Consider the following 26,598-nt stretch of genomic DNA (forward strand, 5'->3'; position numbering starts at 1 on the left):
ATTACTAAAATATTCGTTTACAACAGCCCTAAATGATTTGTTTCTACATAAACCTGCAGGAAATCTCTGCTACAGCATTTAAAATGGTATCTGTCACCACTTCAGAAGGCTGGTTGTTCCTGAGAAGTCAGCATGTAGAAAGCTACGAAGGTTTAGACATCAGCCATGTGAGTAAGCAGCAATTATGTGAAACCAACAGTTAATATACATGTTGATCTGGAACTGTTTAACAGTCAATGCGTTCCAGAGCCAAAATGAATAAACGCAAACATACCCAACTCTCCAACCAGCCTTGCAGGAAGGCCTGTTCAAGCAGGACGGCAGGCTATTTTTGCTTTTATCTTTTCACTTGAACTCAACTTTCAGGGACTTCAGATCCGAGTGGAAACTCATAATAGTGAAGGAATCTTCAGGTTGCATCACACCTAACTTGAGGACTAAAACCAGTAGGTACTTTCTGTGATTATGAATTGTACTGGTGTTTCCTTGTTCACAGGAAACTTCTATGAAATATATTAAGGAAGTAATTTTAACAGGAATTTGAAAATCCCCAGTCCAACTAAATGTGCCAAGACGTTCAGTGACGTGTAAATGCTTATGGAAACATGTCAGAACTACACAATAATAGGAAAACATGCGACGTGAAATAACATTGGTGAATGTTGTGAAACTTGCGTTAAAAGGTCAAATGTTCTTTTTACTTTGCTTTGAGTTCACAGCAAGCAATCTTGATGAAGCTGCTGGAAAAATAAAATTAAATGCATTATTTTCATCTTGGCAACAACATTTTACAGAAAAGAAATGCCGATGGTCAGCATCTACTGTTTTGGCAAAGAAATAATTCATTTCTAGCTTCTTAATGACATAAGCACCTGTCTAAGTCTTTTCCTTCTAAAACCTATTATGCTGCATTAAATACTTTGAGCTATTACAAAGTGCCTAAATGCATGGTACTTAATATCCAACATTAATTGCAGTCTAGGCAGTTCCTCACAATATGAAGACTGCATACCGTGGTACTGTGATAGTGATACACTCACACAGTTTATTATACAGTCCTAATTCACATGCATGCATAAATAAGTATAATTGAGATCTAACAACTATTTTCAACCAGCTTCACTGTAATATTTATGCACAGCAATCATTAAAAAATAAATTACATTAGCAGTACAATATATGAAATCAGAATCATCAGTGCAATATCAACATGTGGACTAGCTTGACTGCAAAGAACTGTTTGAATGTAGTTTTGTTAGGTTATGGCTTTTCAGGCATCAGGCATTGAAACTGTTTTTCCAACAGTGCACTGAGCCATTTGGATGGAGCTTCATGTCGAACAATGAGCCTTTTATTGCCCACAACTAATTTAGAGCTTGGAGATCAGGCAGCTTTCAAAAAGCAGTATCATGTTTTCCTGAAGCTGTGCCCTAATTATAAGCCAATATTATATTGTACAGAAAATTTATTTTTAACTATACATTTAAAAAAAAATTGTGTAATATGCAAATTATAATCTATTTATATTCACTGATTTACATGTAAATCATTGAATATAGAAAATCTAGAGATAAAATAATAAATGTATCCAAAATATTAATTGATGTTATAGTGGGGAGATTTTAGGATTCCACTAAAATAAAAGAAGAGGACATATTATGGAACTAAACCTTAAGTGCTACAGTTACAACAAATGCTCTACATTGCCACAGCAATTCTATATACAAGGAGAGACAAAAATATTCAATATTTTCTAAAACTACAGGTATTAATATACGGTACATTTAAAAATGCCTGTTTCATATGACAGAAAGATTTAAAAGCACAGGAATGCTCAAGTGGGGGCATTTTGTCGTCATTACATAAAAATCAGTATATGGAGGTCAAGCAGACATTGTATTGAAATTGTTAATTGTTTTAACTCCAAGAACATAATCAGGTGGTCTGAACAGGAAACAATATTGCAACAGGTTTGTTCATATGAACAACCAGCTCAATTCCAGACAGGATAATTACTGTAAATGAGCTGTAGTCAGACTTCCTATTGCAGGGAGATGAGACAGAGAGGTCAGTGGTGTGTGCATTGTGTGCAAGTTGAAAAAAAGTCTGATAAATTTGCCATTCAAGGTAAAACAATGAGCAACACAAATTGTAAGATACAGTAAAAACTGATGGTAAATTTTAGCTATCCAATAAAACAGACGTGCATTTGGCCTTAATTGATCCAAAAATAACGGGAATTATTATTCAATGTGCAATAAATTGTGTATCTTACTGGAATAACAGGCTGCATACAGGAATTTTTTTAGGAAAGTTATTTAAAAATGCAAGTATTTTGTAATTAAAACCCTTTTCGGCTCAAGGTAGCAAAAAATTGAATTGCTTTTTTTTTTTTTTAACAATACAATAAAAGAGGAAATGTATTTCAACAATCAGCATCTCATCTTTAAAAGACTGTTTACAAGTTGAGTGACTGCAAGTAAAAACCTTTTGCAAAAAGCTCCTTAAAAAAAGGAAGATGAAATCTAAACGTACTTGTAAAAAAATAATCAAGAGTGTCATTTGTAATTTGGTAAACCTGAAATATACTGCTGGAAAGCCTACACAGAAGTAATTAATATATTGACCAATCATGTAAAGTAGTCAGATCAGCAGTTAAGATTAAGGTCGTAAACAACCAAAGAAAACATCATAAAACCTGACAAGTACAGCGGTACGGGGAACATGGAATATGCAATAATGCATAGTTAAGCAGTCTTAATGTGTTTTACTCAGTAGTTTCTCTTACTGCTAAAATAAAAAAAAAAAAAAATAAAAAAAAACGGTGTAAACATTTCCATATTTGGCTACTTCTGTTGTTTTGGCAATGAAACAACCTTGTTGTGGTTTCTTAATGGCTTTACCAGAACATCTCTAAACCCTTCTAAACATTTTCTGCCGGATTAAACAGGCACCACCAAATTGGTTCCTTGCAGTAGTTATGTAACTAGCAAATATATTTTTAATTCCTAACAGTGAACAAGGATAGAACAAAAATAACAAATCTGCTATACATTGTCCAGCCCAACTAAACCTCCATCACTTATCTATCGCAGTCGTCCAATAATGCAAAATTTTCTCCAATCACTTCTCATGCCAGACCTGATAACAACCTTCAATACTGATGATGACACGTCTAAGCTGGCAAATAAAATATTAACAGCCAAAATTAAATGTTTGTATATTCAACTGGTAGGGGATGAAATATTCCCAAAAAGTAAAAAAAGAAAAAGTCAATCATAAAATTAGTTAATGCGAATTCCGAATTAAAACATGTCATTTAAACACTATGCTGAACATGTAACATGTAACAGAGAGAGATTTTTTTTCTGTGTTTATAAGTGGCAAATTTTCCATTATCCCTGTTAGAGCAAAACATCAGGCAAGATTGCTGTGGTTTTCCAACAGGTTTGTCCCTAAACTCTGGTTGGCTGAGTGACACAGGAACTCAAGCATGTCTGAACCTGGGAGATTCTGAAATGGCACCAGCTACAGTCACCAAGTCTGATCTACATTGATCTCCTGCTGCCTTGTCTGTAAACAAATAGACGCTTGGTTAAAATTTTGCTTTGGAGTATCTATGGATGAGTTGGAGTTGTTAAATATGTTCACAGGAAACTATATACTCCTCTACACAACTCAGAGTCATCTGTCAAAAAAATTCTTACACTGACTGAATTGTGTAATATGCAATTACTGGTCACTAGAAGCAAAACCCAATGTGTGCCATTATCCCCCATACCATTACACCACCACCACCAGTAAACTGTTAATACTAAGCAGAAAGAATCCATGTTGTTTTGTCATCAAGACATATGTACTTTCGCTTTTTCTGACCATTTTCTGCAAACCATAGAGATGAGGGTACAGAAATCCCAGTAAAATAATATATTTTTTAAAATACTCAGTCCAAGTCTGCAACAGCAATTATTTAACATCTAAAATATTTTTCTTTTCCATTTTGTCTATACTGTCGCTTTATGCAACCTACACTTCTCTTTCACATTTGATTCTGCAACTGTGAAAATTTACAGTTACACCACAAGCTGCACAGTTCTTTAATGCTTTGGCTTTAATAATATTTTTGACAGAAAAAATGTCTCCGATTTAAGCTGTTTGTGCAAGATACAAAAAATTTAGCTTCATTTATTTTTTCAAAAGGAAAAAATAAATAAAGCTGCACTGTGTAGACAGACCTTTAATCTGATCTCAGGTAACAGTGAAATCAAGAACTTGTAATCAAGATATACCAAGCTGATCTTGAGGTCAAGGCTTTTGTTTACTTGCCACAACATTGCCAAGCCATCCAAGGCGGACAGTCAGATATCGCCATCATGGCATCTTCAACAGCTTCCTCATTTACAAGCCAAGAATCTGATTGATTCTGAATGAAAACAAGCTCCCAGCCAAATACCAGAGAAATGTCAGCAGAGTCAGAGGTAAACTGTGTCTGGAAGAGTGCACACAGCGTTCAACACCAAGATAAAAATCTACATGCGGAGTCCCAACTGGCAGAAGCAGGAAGTTCTTAAGGTTTTAAACAAATTCCAGTGAGCAAAGACGGAATAAGGAAAGGCAAACAGCAGCATAGGAAATGTTTCTTCAGAACAATTGGAGACTCCTGCATTCTCCTCGCAGATTAACATCACAGCTTGTGTCAAGGCCATCTGTGTTACATAAAAGACTGGCACAAAAAACAGTCTTCTCTCACACCTCAAGGAGAGGAAGAAATGCATCAAAGGGTTGTGTTCAAAGTAAAAGAATATAAAATGCAGAATACCACAGTAGACATACAGTTCTAAACCAGAAAGTCTAATTTCTTCTAATAAGGCTGGGAAAGGTAAAACTGGCATTGTCAAAACCTTTCAAGAAACATGCATGACGGGAATTATGTTTTCATTGGGAGTTGACTTCTTGACTTGTTGATGCATGTGCTTAAAAATGTTGTTGAATGTGACCTAGATGTGGAGATATTGTGGACGGTGTGGGTTGTTCTTGGCTCAGACAACTAGTCTCTACTTAGACTTTATGGGCTACCAAGAGATCTTCAGATGACAGCTGTGAGCCAGATACCATAAAGGACAGTGATAAATCAAAACACACTGCCTAATTTTAGGTCTCAAAATATAGTTTCTATCTAAACAAACACACAATGAAGATTATATAAAATACAAACCTAAACTAATACCCTACATTAAAAGCAATGAAGCACATCTCTACAGTAGAAAGATTATCTGTGGGGTAGCAAAATTATGATGAACAAGAAAACATTGAATCTTACTCATCTTTGAATTTTTAATGTGTGCAATATAATTATAATGGACTGCTTGGATGCAATATTTGTAGTCATAGGAATATGCAAGATGCCATTTAATTTTGATGTTTACCAAACAACATAAAAAAAACTTTGCAAATATAATTTTGGCATAGCTGATTTGCAAGTATGGCTTTATTTTATTTGTGTCTTTTTGAATGTGCATTGTATTTAAGTGTTCTCTGTTAGTGATTTTGTTTGTTGTACTTAGTGTTCTGTTTGTATTTTTCCTTGATTCTTGTAAAGTGCCTTTGAGTATTTAGGAAAGTGCAGTACAAATATATTGTATTATTACTATTACAGTGAAAAAAAATATCATGACTATATATCATTTATGAAACTATCAGCCCTAAGCCAAATACATTTTTTATTGAAACTAAAATCATAAAGACATCTACTATTATCGGAGGTTAGAATACAGGGGCAATGAACCCTGAAAATTGCAGTTCACCATCCTAATCTTAATGGTGACCCAAACATCTATTTTCAGGTACAAATGAGTCTCCATGATTAATTAGCAAAGTTTAGGTTCATTTTTCAAGCTCTTCGATGTCAAACCCACAGGCAGAGAGGCATTTAGTGTACAGAGACCATCATCATGGCAGACACTATCAAAACACAAATCCCCTCACGGCATGGGGCAACGTCGCTGACCTCCGGACCAAAACATGCACCATAAATCTTGCTGTCCAAGTGCTGACACTTCTTTGAAGAGCTACTGGACTGCAGGTTTGTGATCCCGACACCACCCTTGGTGCAGAAGGACTGCACACTGCGGAATTTCCTCCCAATACAGCGAGTGCTTACAGACGGGGAAAAATAAATAAATTACGCTTTCGAGAAGTCCTGCCAAGCCATGATCACTTTTCTGTGATAAGTATTTCCTGACTTTAAAACGCTGACAGAATTTGCAGTGATTACTCTGCTGCAGCCACAGTGCTGGCTTCAGTTACCACAATATAAAGCAGTTATAAGGAGACAGCTGAAGATGTTTCCCCTGATCCATTTGATCAAATTAAACCGGTACAATGTAGACCTCAGACTGCACTCACTCGGACAATTGACATTTTACCAACCAGGAGTTTTACACAAGCACAGGTCAATGGGGCAGCAGAGTATTTCATGCTAAGGATGTGGCTTTATGTCTTACTCCAAGAAGAAGAGACCCTACACAACAGGAGTTCTGGTTATGTAATCTCTGCATGGTGGGCCTGTATGGTTTGACAGCATCTCAAGCCGTGGTTCAAGTCGTATTTTCTGCTTCTGATTTTATGAACTGAGTGGGTCTACTGTGAAAAAAAAAAATCTAATCCAATCCAAATTAAGTGAATGAAAAAAAAAGCAACAGTAAAAAAAAATTACAAATTTGCATCTTTTAGAATATTTCTACATTTTCAAATCCATTCTTTCCATAGATTTTTCTTGTTATGTAGTTTTTGTTAGAAAAAAAAAACTATAAAAATTTGTATAAAATTTGACTAAAATAAATTTCAGAGATTATCCTAGACTCAATGATTACATTTAATACAAATTTCTTTCAACTTATGAATGGTTGGCTGCTGTATCTGGAGATATATAGTAGATTTAAGGAAGATGTGATGGTCATTTTGACGGTCATAACTTCCTCAACAGCCTAAAACGTATCCGTCTCTCTCACAACACCAAAAAGAACAGTTACTAACTAAATCACTTATCAAGAACTGCCAGGTACCATAGTTAAAATTTACCAACCAAAGTTACATTACACAAAGGTCTTGTTTTAGACTTCCAAGTAAAATCTCAAAAGCAAGGTTTCAATCTAGACTAATGATCTACAAAGCAAACAGAAGAAAATACCAGAGGTTTATAAAATATCTTTCAAATCTTAGTTGCTCTTGGAATAACTACAAAATACTACCTTGCACATAAGAAATAGCTAGTGTCGATATCAAACAATGTAAAATAAACTAGTAAAAACAGTTGGTGGAGATGGTTGCTGTAAAAGATGAAAATGTGAAAATTGTATTATGACAGTTTCTTTTCTGTTAGTTAAAAGAAGCTCATACAAATGCAAAATGACAGTTACCAAGCAAAATAGGCAATAGGCAACCATGCAAAACTTGTGGCAGGTGTAAAGACCACAGTACTTTTTTAAAACTGGACATCTACTCCTGAGTGTCTGTTAGTAAATGTGTCAAAAGGGGAAAAAGCAGCAAACTGCTTCCTGTTCAACTTTGTATCAACAAGTGAACCAAACAGCTGCTCTGCTTTTCAGCTTCAGGAAGACACAGAGACACTCAAATTCAGTCAGCATGATGCTACGTTACTCATTCCTATCTATAGAGTCCCACTGAACGATCAAATGCCACAGCGCATCGCAGCAATGCAGTCACACACAACAGATTTGTCATGCACACTCCCTTGTAGCTGCTGCTGCTGTAGCATGTTTTATCTCCTCAGTCACAGCGCTGAGGCCACTAGCTGCTGCACAGTTCCCAGCAGGCCACAGCGCACCTCAGCTGCTGCGCGTCTATCCACCTCCTGTTGCACAGAGGGAGGGATTTAGGGGCGTAGAACCAGTCACAACATGCAAGTCCAGCACTGTCCGCTCCAGTAACCGCTCTGTGGTGTCACAGAGTTACCTTGGAAAACTAGAATAGCTAAAAGTGAAGGTTGGTGGAATATGATTTGAATTAATCGTCAGCAATTTAGCGAGATTGTAGAAAACAAACCCTGTACAGGTTTGCTTTCTTTAAGGGGTCAGTCATGCCTACTACAGCCCCTAGTAAGCCTCCTGGGAGATTGAGGGAGAGAGAGATAATCCCTGTTACAGTCTCCAAAGGACGGAAATAATTAGTTAATACCTTTGTAAAGCATTAAGCTGGGGATTTCCCCCCATTTGTATAAATGAAGAACATAAAAGTCTTAAGTGAATATTCAAAACACATTAACCTATAGTTTTTAAAAAACATTTAAGATTCTTTTTTATTTCTCCCTAAAGACATATTTATTTTTAATGTATCTTTAATATAGTTCTGCTTAGTATGATGAACAAAATAAATAATAAGCAAATAAAGTGGATAAACAATTAAAAATTTTTCACTCCGTCATCTCTGATCAACAAATTATGTCGTAAAAAAAAGCAGTCCTATTTGTTTTTCCAAATCATTAAACTTATAAAATCAATTTATTTTCAATCCCACCACTTCCAGCCTATAAGCACATCACATGTATAATCCTAATAAGATTTAGAAGATGCTTTAATGGATAAATGGAGGCGTCATTCTATAGGGGAAAACTCCCACAAAAGACAGAGAAGAATATTTCAAAACCATCAAAATCATAAACATTTTCATACTGGAATTGATGGATCATATTTGAATATTTTCCCTTTTTTTTTACCTAAACTTAACCAGTTCAGGAAAATACTTGACCCAACTTTTCTAGACTGCTTAAGAAACCTGTAAAGACCTGTAAAAAGTTCAAATATAGAGAAAATAAAACTTTCTAAAAATAAAGACTTTTTTTTTTTACATTCTTAACAAGACATACAGAACATATGAATGAAATGGAACATTTGTGTTCCTTTACCTGCAGCTCACACCAGGCCACCTCCACCCAGGTGTCGGTATCCAGGCCTTTGTAGACCGTTTTGAAAGACCCTCTCCCGAGCTCGATGTCAAATTTAAGGAACCTTCCTCCTGGAGATGTGGAGACCGCTTTCATCTCTGCTTCCTCTTCATTTTCCTCACTCACTGCCTTAGTAGCAACTTTACCACCATCGCTGCAAGTAACATTCAAAGGATGTCCAACTCTCTCCTTGTCCTCATCCGCACTGGTGCTCTCTGTTGCGCTGTCTTTTTGCCCACACTGGCTTTCAGTGCTGGAGCTCTCTTGAACCCCACAGCTAGTCCCTCGTGTCCTGTCCACAATTGATCTCAAGTTTATGTTCAGGATTTTGCTCCGGTTTTCAGTTTCGGGGGCTTCATAGGATTGCTCATCCGTGTCTGAAAACCACAGACTTCTCCTGATGAATCTCTGATGCCCATTCCTCTGGTGAACAGAAGAAGGATCACTTCCACCTCTCACTAGAGAGTCCACAAGATTCACATTTGCATCACCCATGGGCCCATGCATATTTATGGCGAGATTACATTGAGAATTGGGTACAGATGAATGCTTGGGCTCTTGGAGAGTTCCACAGCTAGTCTCCGGCTCCATGGTGACTTAAAAAGTTCAGTCACTTTGGTTTCCAGGTTCTTCCAGGCATGGCTTCAATTTCCAAATGCAGATCTTCTCTTTTCGCAGATGAATACCTGCAGCGCCCACCCGGTGACGCAGTTTGTCAGCAGAGGCCCTAAACAGCGCTGGGATGGATGACACAGGCGAGATTTCATCAGATAAAGAGCTGCAAAGGAAATACTTACACTTAGTGAAGTAAAAATACAAAAAATATATAAACCAACTAAAAAAAATTAAGCCATCTCCTGCATTTTACCTTAAAAAAAAAACAACCTCGAGACAAAGTCTGCAGGTGTGATTCATAATATAAGCAAATTATTTAAACAAAACCATAGTGTTTGCAGAGGCCATCTTCGTTCAGGTGCAGCAAAAACTAGCAAGCTACAACTTAAGTTTAACCAAGCTAACCGTTTACACGCGCTGAATATACTCACCCCACGCATCATATGAACCCCCTGAACCGACACAAGCAAATATGTAGATGAAAACTAAATAACTTACCTCTTTAAGAAGAAAAGGAAAACGCTGAAAGGCGAACACAGCACCGGGACTACACCTTACACAGCAGTCCGAACCGAACCTGTCAGGTCCGCAGTTAGAAAAACCTCGCTAACGTTAGCCGACTGTCCACGGCGAGAAGAGGGTGGACTTTCTGAACGCCCTATCTCAATATTAAGCCCATTTTCACGCACGGGAGTCACACCGAAACACCAGCAAATCCAGATTCAGTCCGGGCAGCACGTTCCCTCCCCACTGCCGAGGGTGGAAAAATGACGAATGTGATGTATTTATCAAACGACAAGTCCTCGCATCCTTTAATATTTGGAGACCTCACCGACCGACTGTTTGTCTGTAGCTGCTGCACGCTGAGGCTGTGGGTGAATTAACACACAGCTCGGTTCACACCACGGGATTTTTTCAGCTCTTCTGTAATCTCCCCGGCAGGTAATTTCAGCACGCAACTGTATTCCCTTGTCATCGCCTCTGTTCAACGTTGGGTTCATGCGCTGCTGAGGCAGTAAAAATGTGTTTCCCATTCACTTTGCTTGGCTCCACGCCCCTAGTAACGACCGCAGGGACGGTCCAATCACGCAGCACGCTGGGACTACCACAGAGACAGCCGACTCATCACATTGTTGCACCTTCCAGCAGAGACAGACACAAATTTGACGAGAAAAGACAACGACTGGTTGACTGGGAGACAGTGAAATTCGTTTTGAATTTGAAATACTAACTATAACGCGATGCAAGCCTATGTCATTCGTATAAAGGCGAATTAAGTTCTATAGACACAGAAAGCAAGCACAAAAAAAACCTGTCAAAAACTACTGATTTTGTTTGTTAAAGGACTGCGTGAAAGTTCAGACATAAAAGAAGCAGTAAAATGTGAATTTAATGACAGTAGCTGCCATTAAAAGCTTCTAGACATACTTTTTTGTAAACTCATCAAGCTCACTATAATTTATCAACTTAGAGGACTGCACTTGTCCTGTTTGTTTCCTTGTTTTGTTGAAAAGCAGAATTAATCAAGTTAAAGCCAGGTTTCAACTCACATATGTAGGCTGTGACATCAAGATCAAGCAACTTTTAAATTCTCATATGTTTTTCTTTCTCACACTTTTGCAACTATAACTAAATTGGGGCAGCAATTCGGAATCAAGGAAAATAAATGGCGCTCTTATATTGGCTGCATTACAAACATCAGACAACTGTGTGTCAAAAATAATAGATCTCGTTTCTCCTATGAAGATCTAATCTAACCATTGTCATCTGACTTAGTAAAAAGAATCCACCTACTGGTAGGGATGTAAATACTTTCCAAAGCATTGTACTTGATGTTTTTTTTTTTTATTAACCTACGTTTTTGACCATTGAAAAATAATATTTTGTGTGGTTTTAGCACAAGTTTCTTATGCTTCTAACATACTAGATAGCCAGTTTAGTAGACAGGTATGATTATAACATCCTCACACAGGTTTATTGCAAAAGACTAATAGTTGTGAAATATTTCCCACCCCCATCATAGAGACAGACTGTTGTAGAGGGTATATTTACACAAATTTACGATGCTATGTCACTATATCAGTAAAACTAAATGTGCAGCTGTTGCCCTGCCAGGGATATGGTTGCAGGTACGGTCCTCTCCTCTCTTTTAACAGGATAGTTTACAGTTCAGTTTGCATCAGCTTTGCTCGCTGGAACATGATGAACGACAACAGCAGCAGGGGAAGTGGAGCCGAGGTAAGAGATCTGAAATCATTTTTCATAAGAAAAGATCCCAGATTATCCTGCACTGAGCTTTGTTTTCAGGCTGTACATAATTATTGGTCTTTCTTGCAAACTGCACAATTGCAAAATAAAGACAAAAGCAATGTTAGACCCTGTAGATTTAATGACGCAGAAAATAATTAAATATATAAAAGAACTGAGCCAATGCTTAGATTGTGAGGAAATGGGGCTAAAGTAATTGCAGCAGTATGCAATCTTGCTTGCATTTGCTGTCAGTTCACCTTTTTAACCATAGTTTTTCTTCTTTTGCCTTCTATTATTAGATTGTAATAAAAAGGTATCCGCTACATGTGGTCTCTGTTATTTGAATATACTTTGTTCCTTTCTCTATATTAGCCAACGTTCTGCAAGCTACAGTATATAACTGTGACGTACGTATGCAATGGCATGTATTTTCATGTCCCCACATGAGTCCATCCCTGAAGCAATTCAACTGAGATCTGCAAGCGTGGTAGCTCAGGTGACATTCATGGTCATTGCGACACTAAGTGACCTTATAAATAATGAGCACCCTGCTTTGTTACCGCTTCATTGACCTAAATGCACACATAAAAAAAAAAGGCTCACACACTCACTTCAAAAGGCCATGATTCCTCCAGCCACACTTGGACGTGGTAGTAAAACTGTGCATCTTACAAAATGTTTATTAGCCTTATGGTTTATAAGGCAATTAAAGCGTCCATTTGACAAGTAATAACAATGCACTGAAGTCCAAAGCTGCATCCAATTTTACAAGGCAGGGAAACAGACTTCTCTATGCCATCTCTGCAGACTCAATCTGTGTGGGTCAATTTAATTTCATATGGATGTGTGTCTGCGTGTGTCTAGGTGTGTGTGTGTGTGTTGCTCTGTGTGCTTTTGATTGGGGAACAAGGCAGGAGGAAGACCCTGGTTGCCAGAGATACTTCCGTCTGTCTGACAGAGCTCAGCCAGCAGATGCAAAAATGTAATACCCTTGCGCTCGAGAAAATGAACAACTGATCTCATTTATAAAGTGTCTCCCACCCGCATTGATCTAGAAAGCTAGAAAGAAAGAACAAATCCGTGGCTGTTTTCTAGGGCGGAGATCCTACATGCGGACTTTCCACAGGCTTTTAATATCCGGGACTGTTTTGCACTGAAATCTAATACCAATCACATTCTGAGTCAGAGCAAGCAGACACAAAGGCTTTTGTCTTATCCCCCCCAAATGCTTTTTTATTTAATATTTTTTAATTTCATGCATCCTCTGGAATAAGTTCATATTTTATTCTTACACATTTTGGGTCACATTTTGAGAAGGCCATGTTTGCTTTGCTCTGTGCGAGGCTGTAAAAATAAAAGCTCTACAGAGAATCATGGAAATTAGATTTACAGCTGGGTCGATCTTCTTCTGGAGACGGGCCAGAGTTTGAGGTGAGTGAAAAGAGAGGGCTGCCGACGCAACATGATGGATGGAAACCAAAGAAGTGCTTATGCATGAGGGAAACGTGAGGGGAAGACACAACAGAACAGTTAGGTTAATTTGGTCTTTCAGCAGTTGGTTCAATTAACTAAATAATGGATGCAGGGGTCTTACAGTGTCTAAAGTGATGGATATTGTTCTTGCACGTCAAGCACAGAGCTTAGTATAGTTTCTCAGAGTTTGACATGCAGGTATTTGGGTTAGACTGTGTTAATCTGTGTGACAACATGTGAAAAGGTAAAAAAAAAAAAGTTTGGGATCAAGTGTGTAAGTTTGTGAGTTCAGCTCTATTGAGGGGAAGTCAACCAAAACCTAGGCGGGATCTCAACAAACAAAGAAGTTGTTTCATTAAATTTAGGGTTTGGGCTCAGTTTCTGGAATTTAAATGCTTCAACCTTCCCCACTATTGTGTACTCTGAATAATTGTCTCAGTTTCAGATTTATGACTTTAAGCAGCCTAATTTAATCAGAAGTGAAACTTCAGTGTTCTTTATGTTGGATATTAGGGGTTAGAACAACACAAAGTATTGTATCAAAGTGAAGAAGAAGGAAAACAATGCATATTTTACTATTTGCTTTAGTTTTGTTTTGTTTTTTAGATAACGGTGTCAAATTATTGCTGCACAACTTTGTACATGTGGAGTTTAGGTTTTTGCCCATTCTTCTATGAAAACATAAGTTTAGAGAGTGTTGTCAAACAACAAAGTTTTGAGTAGACTTTGACTGGGCCATACATACACACATGAAGATGACGTTTTTCATTGTACATTTGGGCTTGCTCTCCTTATTGAGGGCCAGCTTTTGATGGTCTTGGGACCATCAATAGAAATATAAAACAGAAAAAAATATATAAAACAGATAGGGTTCTATTACAAAATATGAAATGCTTATTCAATGCAATGTCAAACTGCCTTCATCACAATATGATTTCAGTTAGTTAGAATATTTAAATGCTGTTCTGAGAAAGAATAAGAAAACCTCGACTAACAGCTCCTGAGAACATGCCTCTCTCTCGGCCTTTAATGTTCAAATATAAAACTAAAAGAGAATGGTAACAGGGACGTGGCTTTATTTGTATTTTCTGAGAAAACAAAAACCCTCTGCTACTGTGCTTTTAGACACATTGGCTCCATGTTTTCCTAGCTCTGGTCTCACAACAGGTATTATCACTCAGTTGTCTGTTGACTCTGGGATAAAGCCCTGTCTTTGAAAAGCCTGTGTCAGTGTTTTAGAGCAGAATGGTTGACCCTGACACGTCACGACAGCAATCCATTTGTGGCATTTGCCCTAAATTCACAGTAACAAGGACTCTACACTGCATCCCACTGTTTCCAGTTGAATGCAGGGAAAGATTTTGCGGGTGATGTGATGGTTTGAAGGACAAAGCAATAAAACTTGATGGCCTATTTAAGGGCCGGCGTAAAACTTGATCACAAATGTAGCACAAGGTTTTCTCCAGCTCCAAAAATCCAACCCCCTCTTAGTCTGTAGTCTCCACTCAGACATCAACTCAACCAATACAAGCTGATTGTTGTGAATATCCGGAAGGCACTGTTATTCAGCTGTAGCCTGATCTGTGGCAAATTAGAGGGTTAGGGTTAGGGCTGCTCTTCTTGTCTCTTTGTCCTTGGAGCAGAGGGAAGATAGTTGTTACCAGTGCAGTGGTTTGGCTAATCTCTGACAAGATGATCATTCTGCAGCTGCAGGGGTTTGTTATGGGAAAAAAGAATGCGGGTGGTTTGGCGGTCCGGAAGAGGCTGCTAATTACTGAAAGGCCAGAGAAAGAGCTTGCCTGTGCCTTGAAAGTGTTGAATCTCCAATCTGCAGAGTGGTTGGATTGGGGTCAGCTATATGTCTGTAAACAGAGGATCTTACTGGAAATTTATCAAGAAACTCTGCTTCATTTTTACTGTTTTAAGAAGGAAGATTATTTTTGAGCTTTCAGCTAATAAACAAGCTAATCCAGGCCTGTACAATTTCTTCTTTGGAGTGCAAAGTCCACTAGGATGGAGTGGACTCACAACAAAAGCCAAGCTAATCATCTGTTACATAACCACTGCCCACACAAGAATCAATTCAGTGGAAACTTAACATATCTCAGGATACATGCTGATAATTCATAGAGAGGATGAGGGCCTAGTAGAAGTATTCATACCCTATAAACCTTTTCACATCATTTGTCACATTGAAACCGCAAATATCAGAATATTGTATTTAATTTGGAACAGCTAAATAAAGTAGTGAGTTATCATGAAGTGAAGGGGAGATGATACATGTTTTTTTTGTTGTTGTTGTTGTTTTTTTTTTTATAAACAGGTATTTGGAAAAAGTGTGGCATTTTGCTGTATTTACAGCAGCAAGTCTGCGTAAGTCTCTCACCCATTCTGTTTTTTCAAAATAGGTCAAACTAAATCAGATTAGATCTTCAGGAATCTTTTAGTCCTGCCTCAGATTCTTAATTGGATTCAGATCTGGATGTTGACTCTATATCTCTGTTTGTATGTTCAGGGTGGTTGTCCTGCTGGAAGGTGAACCTCAGGGTTTTCGCCCATCTTTGTCCTATATTCAACTCCATCCATCTTCCAATTAACTCTCTGCTCTTGCCATTTTCAGGTGCTGGCCTGATCAGTGCTCTTTGAGATATTCATTCCAAAGCTTGCGGTATTATATATTAGTCAGTTGAGATAGATGCTCTCTGATTTTATTTATTAAAGGTGTTTCGACATGCAAGTATTGTTTTCCTGTCGCTCAACAATTTTGCACCAATTTCTGTTGGAGAGTCACACAAAATGCTCACAAAAACTAATTGCACTAGTGGTTAATATGGGACAAATTATGAAGTGGTTATTGTGGCACTGTATATATTTATTGTGGTATAAAAGGATTTTTATACCACAATTTTTCTCCTCTGTATTAAGTACAGCTAAAATATTTAAAATGATGTATTTTCCTTAAAATATAATTCTATGTTTTATTCAGCCCAGACTCTTAACTCTGTAATTATATTCAGTTAGAGTGGGTTATGACTGAAAGGTCAATATGTCTCCTCGCGCTACCAGCTTAATTAAAGGTACAGGACAGTCAGTCATCATTGCTTTGATTTGTAAAGTCAACAGATTACGGAACAGAAGAGTTCAACTCAGGGTAACAGAAACAGGAAAAAAAATAGAGATCGAAAGAAAGAAAGAAAAAAAGACATGAAATAAAAAAGAGGGAGAAATGGAGAAATGTTGAAGTAGAACTGATTTATTTAATCCTCAGATGCTTAAACTGCTTGTGAACAAGAGTTACCCTTCTTGCTACACTAATGGCTCTGTTTTTAAGAGTCACTCTTCAGTAATGGCTGCTTGTTTTTCCAATTAGTTCAGAACAGCAACCAGATCCCCTGACGTCCTTGCACAGGAAGCGCAGCATTACTGCTTGTCCCATCACCGTGCAGTTTTCCTCTGTTGATTGAGCAAAACATCAGAGTTTGCTTTTCCGTTCATTTCCACGCATTCTTTTCAGATTCATCATTTCCAAGTCATTTCTGCTTTGGTTTCATTGTTAGGCCACCCGTCCTGATGCTCAGCCCAGTGGACCACCCCTCCTGAACATGAACCACTATGCCAATAAGAAGAGTGCAGCTGAGAGCATGTTGGATTTGGCTCTGCTGATGGCCAACGCCTCCCAGCTGAAAGCCGTGATGGAGCAGGGGGCGAAAAGTTCCTTTTACACCCCCGTCGTCACCCTAATCGCCATATCTCTTTGTCTGCAAGTCACGGTTGGGATCCTGTTAATCTTCACAGGTAAGAAAACAGATAAAGCTTGAGCTTTTTGGAGGTGTTTATGTTTTTTCTACATCCCCTTGCTTTATATGCCCTTTATTGTAAACCTCAGCAAAATCAATGCCCATTATTTTACCAGATTTTGCCCCGCATCAACATCAAGTCAACAGTTACTGACAAATAACCCATTAACAACCAGTCTTTTGTCGTGACCATGGTAACCAGGTCAGGGTTCACAAGGTTTTTAGTCTGTCAGCAAATGTGGGAGTCAAAGGAGCGAGGTCGCTTCTGTTCCTTTTGGCATATGTGTTAAAACCTGTCAATAAGTGTGTGGAAATGTACTGAAATCAATAGAATTTACCATAAGAAAACATAGCATAGAAAAAAATTATTATACCACAATCAGATATTTCAGGTATTTATTACTGTTAATTTTGATGATAGTGAAGGAGAAAAGTTTAGGTTTTCATTTGGTGCAAGAGTTAGGATATAGCATATACTATAATAAAAGTGCCAATCCTTGAAAGGATTGTGAAGCAAAGATCATTTGAGAGTTTGGGGGATCAGTACTTTACCGTTTTACCAGGACATGAACCACTCCTGCTGTGAAATCAAATCAGCATCTGCAAAAGGCTATTTTCTAGAGAAACGCAAAGTTGTTTTTTTTTTTTTTGATTGAAATCACTAATTTTTTGATTTAGTCTATTTTTTTTTGTGGTTGAAACTTTTNTATAAATGGTTTTTCCATGATGACATGTGAGGCTCTGCCTCACCTGCCTCCCCTGACCGCATGTCACTGGTTGGCTCATAGTCGGGTTACACAATGCCAGAAGGGACTTTTATTTGCAAAGATCCACTAAATCCTCCACAACATTTGACTCACACACAGTGAGGATGCACCAGTGCACCATAGAAGAAGATTATTACTTCTTCTTCTCGGGAAGAACATGCAGATTAAATTTCTCCCACTCATTAATCCATTAAGAGCAACTTTGAAGACCCAAATTTCTGCTTTTTAGCCCTACTTCCTTACATGCAAGATAGTGTGGCAGAAAGGTACTTAAAAAAAAAAAAAAAAAAAAAAGCATAAAAATTTCTATGTCATACCAATGCAATTTAGGCCTTCATCCATTTAAATTTACAGTGAAAGGTTGATCTGATGAGGAAAATAAAACCCTGTGACCGTTCAGTTATCAGAATAAGTTGAATTAAAGCTGAATTTCTTAAACAGGGTGAAATATGGCGGTCCTTTATGAGATTATGCTCCATGTTTCCGTCAGCTGGCTAATTCTCAATATAAGGATCAGCTGAGGCACAAACCTTCGTTTATGGTATTGGGATTTAACTCTTTGGTGCTTTCTGAAAGCCAAACAGACCCAGACTGATGGTGTTTAAAACTCAAACCCACAGAAACACTTATGATTGTTTTAAAGGTTTGGGAAAAGGAAAGCTTCATAGCTTCAAGAGGAGCAGCTAAATTAAGTTATCAGACAACAAAATATTAAAAAACAAAAACACTTTTAAAACATTAGTTATGAAAAACCCAGAGAAAGTAACAAATTATTTAGATTAAACAAGAAAGTCTAGTTGCTATCCAGTTGGAACCAGTGTGACTAAATAAGCACTGGTAAAACTTTCATCTCTTTTAAATTTTTTATTTAGCAACATTTTGGGTAACCAGATAATCAAACTGCAACAGACAAGCCTGAAACAGGTAAGCCTGAAACGATTATCGTGATTAATCGATTATTTAAATAATTGTCAATTAATTTAGGAATCAATTAATCGTTAAAAGAAGTATAAAAGAGCCTATTTGATTAAACAACAACATATTCAGAGCCGTAATTAAGCCAAAACTGTACATTTTGTATGCAAGATTTAAAAAATGTTTTTTTTTTTTTAAACAAAAGGTTAAAATAATCATGATTACAAGTAAACCTGTCATAGTAAGGTTTGATAAATTGTCCCAGGAATTATTGTGACTGCTATAATGTTTCCAAACAGTTTAAGTAAAATATTCACCATTGCATAGTAAAGCAAGTTTCCTCTCTTCAAAACCAATAAACTGTAATTGTGTAAATAATGAAATTTTAAATATCCAAAATAAAAACAAAAACAAAACTGAAATTAAAACCACACACAACCCAAAATATAAATAAAATGAATTATGAAGTCTCTAAACAAAATTGCCCTTCAAAAAATAATTGAAATCACCTTCATTTTGATTTGTTGTCTGATTAACTGATTAATTGCTTATTCAATCAATTACATTTTATTTGGGCTACAAATGTCGTGTTTAATAATCATCAATCGGTTCAGATCTAACGTGTTTTCACATCTGGTAGTCTGGTAGAAAATTGCAACATTTGTTACATTTTCATCTGGTGTGGTTCTCTTTCACTGCAATGTTAAATAAACCAAACACTTTGAAAAGCCTGCTCCCCTCCTCACCAGAGGTGGTGCTGCACCAAGAAACCGACACACAAACCTCTGAAGAACACTTCCTTCTTCACAAAATAAACAAAAATTGAGTAGCGTCAGATTTTTGTTTTGGTTGTTTTTATCCAGAATGCTCTGGATTGTAGTCCACTTCTTACTTTTGGCGTTCACATACGCATTCGAACTGCACCAGAGTTAATTTCACCAAAACTAAGACTGATGTTTGTAAGCAGAATAGAGTTTGCATTTTTGGTCCAAATCAGAGTTTGACTACGCATTCACACTTCCCCAAACAAATCAAACTTTCTAAACAGACCAGAGTTCAATTAAAGCGGACTAAACATGGCTGGTGTGAATTCACCCAAAGGGTTTGGATTGATGTATTCCAACCAATCATGAATTTTAATGATGTATAACAGATTACTTAAGCATCCAGTCACATTTGTATGAAATCCAAAGGAAAATAACTCAGAAGAAGAGCTGTGAAATATTTAATTCCTCCAAAAGACAATTTGGAGAAGTTTGGAGACAATTTATCACATTATTTTCTTCCAAGGATCAGCAAAACACAATAATCTAGAGTTTAAGACAACAGCCCCAAACGTAAACAATAAAACAGCTTTGCCATATGCAGAGAGAGATTAGTAACTGAAAAAAATACCAGAAATTCTGGATCAGATTGAATTATGATACAAAGATGAATAGTTTTGCATCTCTATGACCTCTGAACTTTATGAAATGGCCTCTTCGTCAGAGTTGTAACGCTTCAGAAATGTGAATTAAAGACGGTTTGTTTCCACTGAACTGATGTAGGTAAACATAAATCAACAGGAAAATACTGAAGTTGGCATCTGATTTGTGGATTTTAAGTATTTTAAAGTTTTTTTGGTTTTCTTTTACTGCTTTTAAAAGTATGTAGACTGCATTTAATCAGCAAAAATGTAAAATCTAGTTTAATTAGGATGGTCTAACAAAGCCGGAGAAATATTTTATATATTTGTGATAACAGAGAAATGTGAGTTTAATGCTGTCCTTAGTAATTATAACTTATTTCAGATCCAACCTAAAAATTGTTCTTTAATATTCAGTCAACTTTTTTTTTTTTAATTTGTAAAAACATACAAATTGCTTTTTATTTCTGCATTAAAATCACATCACAGGTGGTCCAGCTTTATGATTGCAATAATTAAACTGAATTATTCTTAGACCAAAATACTCTATACGCATTATTAAAACTAAATATTCAGACATTTCTAATCTGTTAAAAACTTCTGTAAGCATTTTGTTTGTCTAACTACCAAAAATAAAACCACAAAGTCTAATTTATATTTATCTAATTTATATGAATCACAAGCCATGTCTTTACAGAATATTTGATCAACAATCAAATATTCAGTCAAACTTTAGAGTGTTTGACTATATTAGGTTTAAAGCTAAACCCAATTATGAGTGGTTGAAAGGCCAAAAGAGCAACAACTTGGTACTGGACAAATTATATTTTCACAAATGAGGCAACAGTATCAACTGTGTCTTATATAACATCTCCTCAGTTTGATGAATATTTATTTTTAGACTGCATTAAAAGACATCACTGGTGACAATACATAAAACAAAAATGATCCTTTTTTTTAAAGAATCTTCCTTTGTAAAAAAAAAAATAGATAAACAATTCCAGGTATAACTAGCCTAACAATAATGATTTTTTTTTAAAACGGTCTGATCTAACTTGGTCTAAAGCCACAAAATGTCTGCCTTTTAGGTTTTTCCCCTAGTAAAAGAACAAATCAATCGATCAGTGATGAAAACCAGACATCTAATTATTGATCGTAAAACTGGATTGAAGTCATTAAAATAAACTCACACAAATAAGTTTGGGGTGTTAAAAAGCTTCAAAAGTCAAACAGAACTGGCAGATCTCTCTTGCAACTTTTTGAAAAGACCCCATAAAAACCAGTGGGGATCGTGAGACATAGTATACTTTAGTTTATTTAAAAATAAAATAAAAGGCTTCACATATCTCAAACTGACTTATAAACACCTGTACTTCTTGACAAAGCTAAGATCCTAAAGTTTTTCCAACAAGATGGTGCATTTCTTCTATAAATTTGTTGTGCAGTACGTAATCTCTTCTGCCATCATTTGTTGTCATAACAAATGACTTAAATAAGCTAACCAATCTGATTTAAAAAAAGTTGGCTCTGAAACCAAAGAAGGATTCTTCAAAAGAATAATAATCATGAAAATTACAGACAACTGAAACCGCTTTACAACGTCTCTTCAGTCAGAGGCTTCTTCAGACTTGCTGTAATACAGACTGCTACAGGAATTCCTTCCTGCCAACAACAACTCTTTGAAGAACCTTGACTAACATGATTTATAACAATATTTAATTTCCATATGGGATTTAATAAACGGTAGTTTAATTTAATTTTAAGCAGTAGTTGATTCAAGAAGCCACATAAAGTATTAAAAAACAGAGTAAGAGTTTCACAAATTCCCCAAAAATATTTTTATAAATACTTGTTAAGGTACCCAGTTAAGGTTTGATCAGTGTAGATGTTTTATATCGTGAGATGAAATCTATTAAAATATGTCCCTAAAACATTGAAATAGCCCTTTACTCTAGTGCTAACTTCAGCGTATAGTAATGCTAGCAGGCTAAGCTAACTATGGCTAGCTGACACATCACTGAACCTTATCACAGTCAGGAAAGCAATCACTGGCAACCCAAATGGTGGATGGTTTTAGAACCTATTGAGTGGGTTCTGGTAATAATATCTCCGTTAAACACATTTACAATGAGCTGGTATAAGCTAAAGGTTTAGGAGAAACGGTCTAATATTAGCCCAGCGCCACTAAAACGGTATAATGTTGCAGTCAGCTAAGTTTGTCATTCAAATGTCAGCCACTTCATCAGCTGAACATGGAGATATTTCTCCGTTTAGTGTCTTAGTCTAAATGCCATGCGTTGCTGATAAAGTTTATGTTGATCCTCGTCATCTCCTGTTGGATAATTTTAATGCTAACATTGGGTGATACCTGCATAGTAACAGAAACTGAATGTACACCACCAAACGTACAACGCAATGTCTTCATTTTAACTTCGTTTTTTAAACTCTAACATCCAATACACAATGGTTCCTTCAAAGCGTTACTAGTTTGTTGATGGTTTATTTCCAACGACGTGGTGATCAGTGAAGGCCCGTTTAAGTGCACGCTACGCCGGATAGCCACGTCACTAGAGTCCGAGGCTGTGGAGGCCCGTCGTTTTTTCCTTAGCTAACTTAAAATGGCGGTGAATGCTTGCTAGCCTACTAGGCAGCGTAAAACAAATCATTCCAGGGTGTAATAAAAAAACAACAACACACACAAGACACTTTACAAGTCAAGACATATTGAATATCCTACCTTTAAATCTGAGGTCGGAGGGAGGGTCGAGGATTAGGACCTGGTCCAACTTGGACATTTTAGTTGAGGGGGGATGCACTAAGTTGTCGGTATGGTGGAGTGACAAGTGGAAATCCTGGATGCCCTGCCACGGAGTGAGTCAAGCGCTGGCGGAGTTTTAGCGGCGGAGCGGAGCAGCATATGGGTAGAAATACTTGAAGGCGCTGGAAGCTCAGCCCTGCGCGGCGTCCTCGTGGCTCGGTAACTGATGAGATTACGCTACATTAAACTCGTTATACACTAAAATACTTAGAACATCTGATAAAAACTGCTCAAATATCCCGATGTGACTCTCATAAAATTAAATGCGCCTTACTTGGCCTGTTTGTGCTTTACATTGCTTGTGAGAAAAAGAAAGTCCTGGCATCGATTTTGGAAATATAATTTGCAAAGCATGCAATAGTATGGAGTTAGATTTGTTTCACAATTATTCAATGAAAAAAATCATGTCAAACAAAAAAAAATAAAAAATCTGTATTCAATAAAAAAAAAAAATCATGTCAAACAAAAAAAAATCTTAAAAACTTTTTAATCATAAAAATATTTTTTTAAGAAAAAATTTTTTAAAGATTTTTTTGATTGATATCACGAAATTTTTGATTAAGTCTATATTTATTTATTTATTTATTTATTTATTGGCTTAAGAACAGCAACGTAAGACGTGTTCCGATTGGTTAGCGCTGACTAAAGCGGATGACTCCCTGAGATCTCAGAACTCTGTCCCGAACTACAGGGCTTTGGTGACGGGACACAGAATGTGAATGATAAGTAATCGTCACAAAAATTACACCATTTAGCAGCTTCTAAAGTGTCCACCCTGTTTCAAAGAAGAAATCTTACACTTTCATAAGTTGTGTAACATTAGCTTACACAACTTATGACGACAGTCACATATTTTGTCTGTCGTGATCTCCGGTAGCATATTGTGCTAGCTAATGTTAGCACTAGGTAAAGTTCATAAACTAGGCTTGTGCAACATTCGCCTGTCTTTATGTTGAATTCATTAACCAGCGCACCTCTGTCGAGTGGCATGAAGCGTGGAAAATACCAAATATATCTGGAGGAAATATGTGTTAAACTGTTGCGCAAGCCTCTGTGTGTGTGTGTGTGTGTGTGTGTGTATTAACTAGCATTGAAGCTAAAGTGGGAAAACAGCGGATCGTTGCTCCAATGTTATCAGGTCCACATTAATCTGCACCACACGTCAAGTGACTGTGCAGATGATTTATTTACCAAGCACATAATCAGTGCTGTCGATGAGGGGAGGCAACGTAACTCTTAAATATATATATTTTCTTCCAGATGTAAAATGTAAAACTAAGCTGGTAGGTCACAGGACAAAGGAGGATAGCAGGACAGGCTTGTAGGTCTTACTGATTCCTCCAGCTGCTAGAGACGATCAGAACATGAGGATGGAGAGACCAGCAAGTGTTGAGTCAGAGAAGGCCAGGTAGTAAGTGTTGCTTTGAGGGGCCGGGTGTGTTTGGCTAAATAAATTATATACAAGTCAGTTTATTTATTGGTTTTAAAACTAATGCATGCTTATGTGTTGATAATGATACATTGTAATAAAAATACAAAAATTACAACCAACATCATGGCAGAAGTAAATAAACAAGTTTATATCAGAGCTTTTTCTTTTTGCATCTGGAACACATTAATTACCAAATTTGCTTTATTCCCTGTTATAACGTTTTTTCTCCCTTTTTCATCCTTACTGCAGCTGGACTGGAGTTCTGTTTGGCTTTAGTGGCTTCTTGGATGGAGACATCGACTGAGCTAAAGCGGCTAACAACGCAACATTTTCCCTCTCCCATTATAAACTTTGCTTTTCTTCAACATGGAAAATACTCCTACATCAGTAGCTCTGTTTGTTATTTTGACATCAATGCTTACCTGGTGGTCAATTGATCCTCTTAACCACTGAATGTATCAGAACCACCTGGACTGAGCTGGTTTCGTCAGAGGGAGCCAAGACTTCTCCATAAAATGACTTCCCATATTTTAAGATGTTCTTCTGGTAAAATTGCATCTTTACGATCATAATATGACCGCATTCTGATAATTAAAAATACTTGTAACCTGGCCATAACACTCCATTATACAACTCACAAGAGGAATGACAGAAAAAAAGCCACTTTGTGAAAGTATTTTCTGTATTTTGTTTTAGAAAAGATGAAATATTACTTGAAAGCGTTTAATTTTAATATCTCGCATGAAGGCCAAATTACATGCAAAAACTTCACATAATGTTACAACTGAGATAAGGGAAAAAGGTTTGTAAAACAGATTACATTTTAAGTCCAAACAGTATAACAAAATGAACACTGAAAATATATAATACACTTCCCAGCAGTTACTCGGATGTCAAACTTGTTTGTCTTTACTGGTGATGAAAACTTGTCACTCTGGAGGAGAGAGGAAGAGGGAGAGAGTAAGAGCAGCTCAGCCCAGTCCAGGATCACTGCAGTGTCAGGGTAGCTGCTTAAAGTCTGCAGGTAGATTTTTGCGTAGCTGGTCCTCTGGTTTTCAGATCCTAATTGTAAATAAAAAGTTAGTCAATGTTGTGATGATCCAGCTGACTGTGGACTGATGGTCACTGTACTGGTCAGCGAGGTGCAGGTGCTTGGATCCAAGGGAAAGGCAATTTAACAACAGGAAGGTCTCAAGGGGTCGATGGAATGGAGTTGATACGTCCTGGGTGAACATCATGGAGAGTCTCAATCATGGCTCAGAAACACATCAAGAAGCTTTATGACGCAAACCTGAAAAACAAAAATTAAAAAAAATATGAGTAAGTGATGATATTTACCTAGACATCATAATCAAAACCCAATAAGCCCTAAAGTCTTTTTAAGAGTTTTAATTGAAAATAAATTGACTATATCTCAGGAAATTAAATGTGCAAGTGAAACAGTTAAAATATCACAATAAGAGAAACTGCAAAAATATTGCAGAGGTGTAACACTGAAGTTACCAGAGTAAAACTGAAATATTTAGTAAGTAGAAAATGCATGTTAAAATCTGAATACTTTTTTGAATGTAGCTGAAAGGAGAAATATATTTAGCCAAACACACCCGGCCCCTAAAAGCAACACTTACTTCCCTACCTGACCTTCTCTGACGCAACACTTGCTGGTCTCTCCATCCTCATGCTCTGATCCTCTCTAACAGCTGGAGGAATCAGTAAGACCTACAAGCCTGTCCTGCTTCAGCTGCACTCTGCTGGTCATACTAGAATGGGGAATTAGGAGAACACCAATGTAATTTAATATCATAACACAGCAGAAGGCATATTACGTGTAATTCGGAATAAAACTTAGTACAAGACACACACCCACCAAATAATAAAAAACACAGAAATTATGTGAATATCCTCCTTCGGCCTGTGACCTACCAGCTTAGTTTTACATTTTACATCTGGAAGAAAATATATGTATTTAAGAGTTACATTGCCTCCCCTCATCGACAACACTGATTATGTGCTTGGTGGTGAATAAATAATCTGCACAGTCACTTGACGTGTGGTGCAGATTAATATGGACCTAATAACATTGGTGCAACGATCGCTCTATTCCCATTTTAGCTTCAATGCTAGTTAAGACACACACACACAAACACACACACACACACACACA

The 26,598-nt window shown here is 37.0% G+C and overlaps 2 protein-coding genes across 9 annotated transcripts in view; one reads left to right on the plus strand and one right to left on the minus strand.

The window, feature by feature from the left end:
• Positions 1 to 10,650, minus strand: part of LOC106948073 (serine/threonine-protein kinase WNK2) — a 76,129-nt gene extending 65,479 nt beyond the window's left edge. For 5 of the 8 annotated variants that reach the window (XM_015033527.1, XM_015033531.1, XM_015033529.1 and 2 more), the window contains exons 1-2: positions 10,076 to 10,648; positions 8,924 to 9,740 (exon numbers count right to left, since the gene is read on the minus strand). In XM_015033527.1, the coding sequence (XP_014889013.1) occupies positions 8,924 to 9,553 (630 nt within the window). In that variant the 5' untranslated portion in view covers positions 9,554 to 9,740; positions 10,076 to 10,648. Of the gene's footprint in view, positions 1 to 8,923; positions 9,741 to 10,075 lie in introns of all 8 variants that reach the window. The other 3 variants (XM_015033526.1, XM_015033532.1, XM_015033530.1) reach the window with 3 other exon arrangements.
• Positions 10,651 to 11,752: 1,102 nt separating this feature from the next.
• LOC106948077 (ninjurin-1) overlaps positions 11,753 to 26,598 on the plus strand; it is a 19,647-nt gene continuing 4,801 nt past the window's right edge. Inside the window, exons 1-2 of the mRNA XM_015033538.1 lie at positions 11,753 to 11,815; positions 16,858 to 17,095. Coding sequence (XP_014889024.1) covers positions 11,777 to 11,815; positions 16,858 to 17,095 — 277 coding nt within the window. The 5' untranslated portion in view covers positions 11,753 to 11,776. The remainder of the gene's footprint in view (positions 11,816 to 16,857; positions 17,096 to 26,598) is intronic.

Source organism: Poecilia latipinna, unplaced genomic scaffold (genome assembly GCF_001443285.1).
Source record: "Poecilia latipinna isolate Pla-1442-1.1 unplaced genomic scaffold, P_latipinna-1.0 Scaffold271, whole genome shotgun sequence".
Lineage (NCBI taxonomy): Eukaryota > Metazoa > Chordata > Actinopteri > Cyprinodontiformes > Poeciliidae > Poecilia > Poecilia latipinna.